Source organism: Balaenoptera borealis (assembly GCF_965194805.1).
Source record: "Balaenoptera borealis genome assembly, chromosome: 18".
Classification (NCBI taxonomy): Eukaryota; Metazoa; Chordata; class Mammalia; order Artiodactyla; family Balaenopteridae; genus Balaenoptera; species Balaenoptera borealis.
Window position 1 is genome coordinate 24377389 of NC_138877.1, and position 12033 is coordinate 24389421.

At 39.3% G+C, this 12033-nt stretch overlaps 1 protein-coding gene across 6 annotated transcripts in view; it reads left to right on the forward strand.

Moving 5' to 3' along the window:
- ENOX1 (ecto-NOX disulfide-thiol exchanger 1) overlaps positions 1–12033 on the forward strand; it is a 300621-nt gene that overhangs the window by 40896 nt on the left and 247692 nt on the right. For 5 of the 6 annotated variants that reach the window (XM_082365423.1, XM_082365418.1, XM_082365422.1 and 2 more), the window contains exons 2-3: positions 6014–6160; positions 7006–7143. In XM_082365423.1, the coding sequence (XP_082221549.1) occupies positions 6148–6160; positions 7006–7143 (151 nt within the window). In that variant the 5' untranslated portion in view covers positions 6014–6147. The remainder of the gene's footprint in view (positions 1–6013; positions 6161–7005; positions 7144–12033) is intronic. The other variant, XM_082365419.1, reaches the window with a different exon arrangement.

Here is a 12033-nt window from a genome sequence, read left to right on the forward strand (position 1 = left end):
TTGTCTATTCTGTAGAACTTTTTGAATGGGAAGGGAAGAGAACAGAGAGGGTGCCAGCAGGAAAAAACTCGTCATTTGAGTGGAAGCAAGAATTCTCTGATACGTCCTTATTTATTTTAATAAACTTGTCTGTGACTTACTTATTTGGCAGTTATGCCTCAGTGTCCCTATTCAGGGGCTCGAAGAGTCCCAAGGCCTACACATGACTGTAGAAGTAGGATTGAAAGACAGAGCTCAGCTATCTTGTTTTCTAGATAAGGGCTTTGCTGCAGGGAGACTTTTTGAACTGTTAAGGCTATTTTGAAACAGTTGCCTGTCAGAAACATTTTGGGGACTTTTGTATCTGGGAGAAGTTAGAAGTGATGAACTCTCAGGTTGGAATCTTGATGTTCTATGAGCTTGGGTGTGTTTGTCCTGATTGATAGGTATCCATTAATGAGGGGAATTAGTTGACCCATGTCATGTTTCATAAACAGTCTTCTAGTATAATATTGCCCTTCTCAGAAAATCTGAAATATACTAAGTATGGAAGGTGTCTCTACAAAGACTTTGAAGTTACATGTTTTTATCATAGTAGCTTCTAGTCCTATTTTCTTTTCCGTTTTTAATGGAAAGAGAAGTACTTTACTCCTATGGTCTCAAGCTTTCTCTTTTATTATTTTCTTCAATTTAGAAATATAAAGTGTTATTTTTTTTAAAAGCAAAGAGTTCCTGAAAACAAAATAATTTTACCTCTGTCATTTGTCTACACTTATATACATGTAATGCCAAACAGTATTTTTCTTTGTATCAAAAGATAATTGGCTTTATCTGCTATCATGCCATGCTGGTTGAGTTATCTCTTTGGTAAAGTTGGTTATTTTGTTTGATTGCATCATTACAGAGGGAGACCTTCTGTTTCTCTCATATTCATTCTCTCTTTTTCTCTTTCAACACTGAGTTCTTCGGAGACAGATATGTCATGGGTAAAACTATCATCCATTTAGTAACCATTTCCTCCCTAAGCTGGAAGGATGATAATCTGTAGTTTAAAATTGGCTACTAGACAAAGTAGAAAAATGGAGGATGTAATCACAGACCCTTAATGGCATTTTGTGTTTGAGAAATGGCCAGACCTGCTTTTTATCCTCTGTGGTGCATGCCAAATTGAAACTTTCTTCGCCTGATTTCACTTCTTTAGCACTATAGGTATATGCCTTTGTTACACTAATGCAGCACTTAATGGATCAGGCGATGCCGTTATTTATAGATTTCACCTCCTCCAAAGAGCAGCTGGGAAGAAGTCTCACAAAAGGAGAACATTGCTGTAACCTGCTTATGACCCTACATTGGTTACCAGGGAGGTGTGGAATCTTAGATCTTGGAGAATGACTTGTTAAACACACCAAGAGCTTATCTGTAAAAATCTAACATTTTTAAAAAATTGTCTTTGATACTTGAAATTTTGTCTGTGTTCTAGTTTCCAACAGCAATTTTCCCTTTTGTGTTCTTTAGCTTTCAAACCTCCAATCTTTGAGACTGGACCCTGGAACTGAATTTTGTTTTTTTGTTCCCTTATTACTTCCTTCTTTCCCTTTCTTATTTTCCTTTTTACTTTCTTTCCTTCCTTCTATGCCTGAATTTATTTGAAAAACATACGTGTGTGTGTGTGCATGCGTGTGTGTGTGTGCGTGCGTGTGTGTGTATATAAAATTTTATATATGTAATTTATATGATGATTTGAATACATTTTAAATTTATAAATACATTATAATTTTATATGTATACTGAGCATCTGGCATATTCTAGGTACTATGCCTGCTCCCTGCAGGGATGCAAAAATGGCCAGTTTCCATGATCATTCTAAGCATGTTGTTTATTAGGGACATAGACATAAACAACTAATTGGGATATGAAGTTACAAGTGCTGGTATAGAGAAAGGTTCAGAGCACTGTGGGAACACAGAGGAGGGAATACATACCTCCTTTGTCTTCTTGCCTTAAAGGGCAAACTAAAAACTACTTAGAACAGGAATGGCATTTTTCTCCTCAGGTGCACTGTGCTGTGAGGTGTGTCACATCATGACCCCTTTGAAAAAGAGTTCAATGGTTTTATAAACATGTGAGTAAGATATTAAAGAAGGTCATAGGTCAGGTATTAAAGAAGACCTTTTGATTTCATGGCTTTGACAGAAAGTACTACAGGGTCCAGCACTGCCTGAATCGATCTTAGCCCAGTTCCATCCTCTGCCCATACTGTTTCCAAGAGCTGACTTTTCTGTCCATTTCCGAGTAAGATCTTTCTAGCTTTATTTGATATAATATTCCTACCTTACAATTCTCTTCATCAGAAATTCCCCCACAAAATCTAATTCCTCATAAACTTTAATATAATTTAAATCTTTTCTTCAAAACCTTAATCCTCTTATTCACACTAATCAGGAGACATCAATCATTAATAACCAACATCCTGTATATTTAGCAGACATGAAAACTTCATCATGCGTTATCATGTAGTACCTTAGGTATTTAGGTAGTCTCTGCTATCAGCTGCCTCCTTATAATCCTCTTCAGGCTCTCTCCTCTAAAGGGTACCAACATTCCAAAAACTACTCCATCTAAGAAGTAAGCAGCCACATAGACTTTGCTGACATTTCCGTAGAGGGTGCAGGGGAAAGGTTTACATTGTATGTTTCCCAGTGAACCACTTCAAGGTCCGCTTTAGTCATTTCTCTTCACTGAAGTCCCCTTTTCTCATGAGTGGCTACCAGAGATCCTTTCTTTCTTTCTCCTCAAAGTGCTTAGCCTTGGTGTCCTTTTTTTTTCTTTTTTTTTTTTACCACCGGTTTTTTTTTTTTTTAATAAATTTATTTATTTATTTATTTTTGGCTGCGTTGGGTCTTCGTTGCTGCACGCGGGCTTTCTCTAGTTGCGGCGAGCGGGGGTTACTCTTCGTTGCAGTGTGCGGGCTTCTCACTGCAGTGGTGGCTTCTCTTGTTGTGGAGCACGGGCTCTAGTCACGCGGGCTTCAGTAGTTGTGGCACATGGGCTCAATAGTTGTGGCACGTGGGCTCTAGAGCGCAGGCTCAGTAGTTGTGGCGCACGGGCTTAGCTGCTCCGCGGCATGTGGGATCTTCCCGGACCAGGGCTTGAACCCGTGTCCCCTGCATTGGCAGGCGGATACTTAACCACTGCGCCACCATGGAAACCCCTTTTTGCCACATTTTGCAGAGCAATTCTGCTCTGCCTCGAAACTTGCAGATTCCACCCATCTCCTAGATCAGTGTAAGAGGACCCATTCTCCTTAGAAGCCTGTTTAGTAATCCTCTACCATAATTTAAGCATGTCTTTGTGATCCTTTTGTGTTTGAAGAGATAATAGTGAGAATTTTATAAAACTGACGAAAGACATTAGGCTCTTCTGGTTGTCCTCAGTGGGAGAATTAGTCTGAATTACTTCACTTACCATTATAGGAAGCAGAAATGTCTCCCTTATTCCTAAACGGTTGCTTAAAAATCATGGGGTTAAAACGTAAGTAATGTCTATTTAACAATACTCTGTATTGTTTTAAACTATGAGCATTTCCATAACCTCAAGAGAACATCCTACTGATTACATGGTGATCAAAGTGAGATATTTTCTTAGTAATAGAAGCAGAAAGTAGAACTTTGGATGGGAATGCATTTTTCTTTTTACTAGAATATAAACCATGATAATGCTAGTGAATACTTCCTATAAAATAAGAAAGTTTCAGATGTCATATGAAATAAGTTTCCTTTGGAATGAACTCTCAACAAGACATTAATAAATCAGATTTTCTCACTATAATTATTCTTCTGTTGAAGTAGGTATAAACCTAAGGACTTAAGTCAAACAAAATCATCCTTTTAAATTAACAAAAGAAAAATTTTCAAGACTTAACTCATCTCCACCCCCTTTTAATAGGAATCTGTGTTTTGTGGACAGTTACAGATGGATTTTATTACTCACGGGGTGTGTGTGTCCGTCCTTGTGTTCCTTGGGACCTTGGGACCTTGGACAGGTAGAATGAGTTGTGTTTCTTAGAGCAGGAGAAGCCTAAGAAAGTTGTGATTAATGCCCCTTTGGGGAGAACTTGAGCTAGAAAAAAAACCAGCCAACTAAACTTCCCTGGGGAGATAAGTAAGACAAATAGTGACCTTGCAGTGATCTGAAGGGCCTCTCCTCCTCCTGGGCCATTTGAGCAAAAGAATGAACACGTTGTAGACTGACTTTGCTTTGGTGTTCTGAAATGGCTGGAGGTGGAGAGAGGGAAATGCTTTGAGGTTTCACCACAGAAATGTTGCTGGCGTGTGGCTAGCTAAAGGGCAGGCATTTTGGTTGGCTATGTATTGATGTTATTGGGTGTATTTTATATGGTGAGAATCTCTTTGTCTGATGGCATCCACTGCCTAGAATAAATGATGCATATAATATATAAACACGTTCTGAGTTTATTTGGGTGGTAGAGTCTAATTGTGAGGTTTGAAACATTTGTCCTGAGTACAATTTGCTCCCAAAGTTGAAATCACTCACTACTTCTTGATGAAGGTGTTTTATCTTCCTGATAGACTATTGGAAATAATTCCCCACCATCTCTCATTCCCCTACGTCTGAGGGCTAGGGATTTGTGGAGACCATAGAAACGATTTGCTCAATATCCACAGATCCTTGAGATATTGAAACCTGAGCTTCCATTTGAATTAAACTTACACTCACCTGGCAGTAAGGGTTTTTTTGTTTGGTTTTTGGTTTTTGGTTTTTTTTGAGAATACAGTGTTCAAAAGGATCACTGATTCTTGCACCTAAGAATCAAAGAAATAAAAGAGCATACCATAAAAGGGCCAAACTTCGCACTAGATACACTGACAGACTATAACACTAATTCTAAAATATATATTAACAGAAAGACAGTTGAAAAAAATTTCTAAATTTGTGCCTAAATAAAGATAAATACTTCGAATTCAGTTGTTCTACCAATCTACTTAAAATTCAGACTTCTCAGATCAGCCATCCAAGTGATACGTTTTGTCTTCCAGTCTTGAACTGGTGAAAGTGCTCTTAAAATTCAGTCTTCTCATATCAGCCATCCAAGTGATACGTTTTGTCTTCCAGTCTTGAACTGGTGAAAGTGCTCTTACAATATGTACGTAGGAATGCTATGTCTTTGCATTTTTAAGGATGGAGACAAGGCATAGCATTTTATAAATGGTACAACATAGAGGGACCCTTTGTAACTTTAAGTAATGTTTTGTCTTTTGTCTTTTTCAGAAAGGTGCTTTGAAAAGTCTTATAAAAATACATTTCTATATAAGCTGTGCAATTCTCGGGAAAATTCAGACCAAATTGCGGCCAGTTAAATTTATCTCGTCATAGAACTAAGAAAACAAATGCTTTTCCTCTGCCGCCCCAGCACCCTCTTCGTCTTCCTTGACGGGTGGGCAGCACACCGTTCTTTCCCTTTGCCTTTCCTGACGATTGTAATTTGGGCACACTCTTTACCAATCTCACGGGGAGTAGCTCCTTGCTTTCTTTTCTCCCTCTTTCCGACTTTTTCTCCCTCTCTGAATACATTTCACAGACGACCGTCTTCGAAAATAACAACATCAATTAATTTTTTAACTTAAAAAAAAAATCACATTTAGCCCCGAGTCTGCCCTCTCCATTGATGTGTCATGTGCGGAGCAGGCTGTGAGGGTCTGATAAGCCCCGTCTGTGAAGTCTCTTCAGTGGGAGGCCAGGCACTAGCCGCTCCGCAGACACGCTGTTTATTTCATCCAGCCCTGCTCCGGGTGGTTTGACAGTTGACCCGCACATCTCCCGGGCTCCAAGACCGAGACCGGAGAAGGATGCAGCTTCGCCTCTGTGCCCGCCACTGAAAGCTGTTCCTTGTTGTTTATTTGTTTGGCTGTGGTGGTTGTTGTTTGTTTTGAATAGACAACAGTTCTTCCCATGAGAGCTCCCCCAGTTAACGATTACGCTTTCTCACCGCACTGCTCTTCTTCCCCTTTTGCAGACTCCGATGATCTCCGTGGGGACCCTGCACTCAGCCATCAAAGCACTCCCGCCCCTCAGGATGCTCGTAATTCAATAGTCGATGCAGGCGGCGGCGTTGAAAGCATCACACAGTGCCCCCAGCTGCTTCCTCAGATGATGGCTGCAGGTAAACGTCGGTGGCCAGCACGGAACACAAACAAGGCATTCTGCGTCTTAGTGGAAAGCCTCCCCAGCCATGAAAATAAGTATTGAACCAGGAGCCTGGGCTCCTCAAAGAAACCAGGCTCTGGAACTAGTGACCAACAAAGAGCATTAAGTCAAATGTAACTTATTTTGCTGACCTTTTTTTTTTTTTTTTAGCTCTGTGCTATTTGTTTTCAGTATTATTTATTTGTTTATTTTGTTTCGATGAAAGCCTGTGCTTGTAAGAGATATTTTGGGAGTCACTTTAGAAAGACACCTGCATTTCCTTAATGTACGGATGTAAATAGTTTGTAAAGGACGGAATATGTTACAAGGTAACACTTAATAAATTCAGTCAGGACCAGTTTGACTGCTTGACAGCTGATTTTAGAGATTTTATTACGTGATTAGAGGGTGTGCCTGCTTCAGAATTACACTTGGAAACAGATGAACTTATTTATTCTAAGCCAGTTGACTTGTTTTACCCAGAGAGTCCTCTGACTTTGCCTCTCCACCAGGGAACTTAACTAACGTTTCACCTGGAGAAGGAAGCGATTCTTCAGTTTTTTCCGGGGTTACTTCCTTAATGGCATGGTGTGTATAATATAAACTGCATGTCATTAAGTTTCCTCCCAGAATATATTTGGAAACTCTTTTATGTTTACGTCTGGAGAAAGCATTGCTGTAGATTACAGTGCTGTTATTTTTTGTGGTTTGGGAATGTGCTTAAACGAAGCCTCACGTCTCTAGAAATGCGATTTGTTTTCAAAGAGACGCCATTGCCTGTGGACTCTAAGTCAGAGTTTCTTTCCCCCCACCCCATCACAGCAGCCGATGGTTTGGGGAGTCTCGCGATCGACACGACCCAGCTGAACATGTCAGTGACGGACCCCACCGCCTGGGCCACCGCTATGAATAACTTGGGCATGGTTCCCGTGGGGTTGCCTGGACAGCAGCTCGTGTCGGGTAAGCTTTCTCCTGGATTGGAAGATGTCTGCAACCACGCCACGGGGTGTGGGTGACAGGCGCCTTGGCAGTCTTTCCACGCGCAGGTGTTGAGCCCGGTCTGGGATTTATGACCGGGGCGTGGTCTGGCAGACTGTGTGCTTGAGATTCTGTTTTTGTTTTTTTTTTTTTTTCTTTATTTATTTATTTATTTTTGGCTCCGTTGGGTCTTCGTTGCTGCATGTGGGCTTTCTCTAGTTGTGGCGAGCAGGGGCTACTCTTCGTTGCGGTGCGCGGGCTTCTCGTTGCAGTGGTTTCTCTTGTTGCAGAGCACGGGCTCTAGGTGCGCAGGCTTCAGTAGTTGTGGCATGTGGACTCAGTAGTTGTGGCTCGCGGGCTCTAGAGCGCAGGCTCAGTAGTTGTGGTTCACGGGCTTAGTTGCCCTGCGGCATGTGGGATCTTCCCAGACCAGGGCTCGAACCTGTGTCCCCTGCATTGGCAGGCAGATTCTTAACCACTGCGCCACCAGGGAAGCCCCTGTGCTTGAGATTCTTACCCTCATCACCTCACTCTTCTGCCTAACAGCCATTCTCAGAAAAAGCCACACACAGTTATCTCTCACCGGTGGCACTGCAACATCAATTTTGTATTTTAAATGGGTAAATAGAAGAGCTAATATTTGCTTTCCAATTTACAAAACTCTTCCACAGACGTTATGCCATTTGATTCCACAGTCTTCTCTTTGAGACAGGTATACACTTATGGTGGTCGTGGCTCTTGTTCATGTTCCCATGTTAAAAACAGGGAAAGAGGGGACCAGAGTTTGGGTGACTTGTCCAGCACTGAAGTGGCAGAACTTAGAAACCCAACTCAACTGGCACTGCATTCCCTGTTTTCTTTCCGTCACACTTTGGAATAGTAATAACAGTCGTGTATTCAATTTAGAAAATGGTTGGAGATGTCACAAAGTAGAAGGTCATTTGAAAGAGTTGATCATTTAATAACACATGTTTATTGCAGATTTTCCATGTGCCCTGTAACAAGTGCTTTGGGAAATAGAAAAAAATATATATGTATATAAGTGTCCTTGAGGGTTCAGGGAGCATATCTCCCCAAACTGAAAAACACAGCGACAAAAACAGCAATAAAAATGTGTAGAATCAGGTGCTAAGAGGTGGTTCACTAATTTCCAGAAGGACCAATGCCTAGGGCTCTGAGGGAAGATGTTATCAGGGAGGTGAGACTTGAGCTGTCTGGAAAGATACATAGGGCTTCAGTATTCACTTAACTCATTCAACACACATTTTTTCCCCCTACTTATTTATTTATTTATTTATTTATTTATTTTTTACAGCAGGTTCTTATTAGTTATTTACTTTATACATATTAGTGTATACATGTCAATCCCAATCTCCCAATTCATCCCACACACCCCCCACTCCCTGCTTTCCCCTCTTGGTGTCCATACGTTTGTTCTCTACATCTGTGTCTCTACTTCTGCCTTGCAAACCGGTTCATCTGTAACATTTTTCTAGATTCCACATATATGCATTAATATACAATATTTGTTTTTCTCTTTCTGACTTAGTTCACTCTGTATGTCAGTCTCTAGGTGCATCCGTGTCTCTACAAAAGACCCAATTTCGTTCCTTTTTATGGCTGAGTAATATTCCATTGTATATATGTACCACAACTTCTTTATCCATTTGTCTGTCGATGGGCATTTAGGTTGCTTCCATGACCTGGCTGTTGGAAATAGTGCTGCAGTGAACACTGGGGTGCATGTGTCTTTCTGAATTATGGTTTTCTCTGGGTATATGCCCAGTAGTGGGATTGCTGAGTCATATGGTAATTCTATTTTTAGTTTTTTAAGGAACCTCCATACTGTTCTCCATAGTGCCTGTATCAATTTACATTCCCACCAACACTGCAAGAGGGTTCCCTTTTCTCCACACCCTCTCCAGCATTTGTTGTTTGTAGATTTTCTGATGATGGCCATTCTGACCAGTGTGAGGTGATAGCTCATTGTAGTTTTGATTTGCATTTCTCTAATAATTAGTGATGTTGAGCAGCTTTTCATGTGCTTTTTAGCCATCTGTATGTCTTCTTTGGAGAAATGTCTATTTAGGTTTTCTGCCCATTATCGGATTAGGTTGTTTGTTTTTTTAATATTGGGCTGCATGAGCAGTTTATGTATTTTGGAGATTAATCCTTTGTCCATTGATTCATTTGCAAATATTTTCTCCCATTCTGAGGGTTGTCTTTTCATCTTGTTTATGGTTTCCTTTGCTGTGCAAAAGCTTTTAAGTTTCATTAGGTCCCATTTGCTTATTTTTGTTTTTATTTCCTTAACTCTAGAAGGTGGGTCAAAAAAAGATCTTGCTGTGATTTATGTCAAAGAGTGTTCTTCCTATGTTTTCCTCTAAGAGTTTTATAGTGTCAGGTCTTACATTTAATCCATTTGGAGTTTATTTTTGTGTATGGTGTTAGGGAGTGTCCTAATTTCATTCTTTTACATATAGCTGTCCAGTTTTCCCCACACCACTTATTGAAGAGGCTGTCTTTTCTCCATTGTATATCCTTGCCTCCTTTGTCATAGATTAGTTGACCACACGTGCGTAAGTTTATCTCTGGGCTTTCTATCCTGTGCCACTGATCTATATTTCTGTTTTTGTTCCAGTACCATATTGTCTTGTTTACTGTAGCTTTGTAGTATAGTCTGAAGTCAGGGAGTCTGATTCCTCAAGATTGCTTTGGCTATTCAGGGTCTTTTGTGTCTCTGTACAAATTTTAAGATTTTTTTGTTCTGGTTCTGTAAAAAATGCCATTGGTAATTTGATAGGGATTGCATTGAATCTGTAGATTACTTTGGATAGTATGGTCATTTTCACAATATTGATTCTTCCAATCAAAGAACATGGTATATCTCTCCATCTGTTGGTGTCATCTTTGATTTCTTTCTTCTGTGTCTTATAGTTTTCTGAGGACAGCAGGTCTTCTACCTCCTTAGGTAGGTTTATTTCTAGGTATTTTATTCTTTATTGTCACAATGGTGAATGGGGTTGTTTCCTTAATTTCTCTTTCTGATCTTTTGTTATTAGTGTATATGAATGCAAGAGATTTCTGTGCATTAATTTTGTATCCTGCAACTTTACCAATTACATTGATTAGCTCTAGCAGTTTTCTGGTGGCATCTTTAGGGTTCTCTATGTATAGTATCATGTCATCTGCAAACAGTGACAGTTTTACTTCTTCTTTTCCAATTTGTATTCCTTTTATTTCTTTTCCTTCTCTGATTGCCATGGGTAGGACTTCCAAAACTATGTTAAATAATAGTGGCGTGAGTGTACATCCTTGTGTTGTTCCTGATCTTAGAGGAAATGCTTTCAGTTTTTCACCATTGAGAATGATGATTGCTGTGGGTTTGTCATATATGGCCTTTATTATGTTGAGGTAGGTTCCCTCTATGCCCACTTTCTGGAGAGTTTTTATCATAAATGGGTGTTGAATTATGTCAAAAGCTTTTTCTGCATCTATTGAGATGATCATATGGTTTTTATTCTTCAATTTGTTAATATGGTGTATCGCATTGATTGATTTGCATATATTGAAGAATCCTTGCATCCCTGGGATAAATCCCACTTGATCATGGTGTGTGATCCTTTTAATTTGTTGTTGGATTCTGTTTGCTAGTATTTTGTTGAGGATTTTTGCATCTATATTCATCAATGATATTGGTCTGTAATTTTCTTTTTTTGTAGTATCTCTGTCTGGTTTTGGTGTCAGGGGGAAGGTGGCCTCATAGAATGAGTTTGGGAGTGTTCCTTCCTGTGCAGGTTTTTGGAAGAGTTTGAGAAGGATGGGTGTTAGCTCTTCTCTAAATGTTTGATAGAATTCACCTGTGAAGCCATCTGGTCCTGGACTTTTGTTTGTTGGAAGAATTTTAATTGCAGTTTCAATTTCATTACTTGTGATTGGTCTGTTCATATTTTCTATTTCTTCCTGGTTCAGTCTTGGAAATTTATACCTTTGTAAGAATTTGTCCATTTCTTCCAGGTTGTCCATTTTATTACCATAGAGTTGCTTGTAGTAGTCTCTAATGATGCTTTGTATTTCTGCAGTGTCCATTGTAACTTCTCCTGTTTCATGTCTAATTTTTTTGGTTTGAGTCCTCTCCCTCTTTTTCTTGAGGGGTCTTGCTAAAGGTTTATCAATTTTGTTTATCTTCTCAAAGAACCAGCTTTTAGTTTTATTGATATTTGCTATTGTTTTCTTTGTTTCTATTTCATTTATTTCTGCTCTGATCTTTAATGATTTCTTTCCTTCTAACTTAAAGTTAGTTAACCTTACTAACTTTGGGTTTTGCTTTGTTCTTCTTTCTCTAGTTCCTTTAGGTGTAAGGTTAGATTGTTTATTTGAGATTTTTCTTATTTCTTGAGGTAGGATTGTATTGCTATAAACTTCCATCTTAGAACTGCTTTTGTTACATCCCATAGGTTTTGGATCATCATGTTTTCAATGTCATTTGACTCTAGATATTTTTTGATTTCTCTTTTATTTCTTCAGTGATCTCTTGGTTACTTAGTAACGTATTGTTTAGCCTCCATGTGTTTGTGTTTTTCCATTTTTTTCCCTGTAATTGATTTCTGATCTCATAGTGTTGTGGTCAGAAAAGATGCTTGATATGATTTCAGTTTTCTTAAATTTACTGAGGCTTGATTTGTGACCCAAGATGTGATCTATCCTGGAGAATATTCCTTGTGCACTTGAGAAGAAAGTGTAATCTGCTGTTTTTGGATGGAATGTCCTATAAATATCAATTAAATCTATCTGGTCTATTGTGTCATTTAAAACTTGTGTTTCCTTATTAGTTTTCTGTCTGGATGATCTGTCCATTGGTGTAAGTGAGGT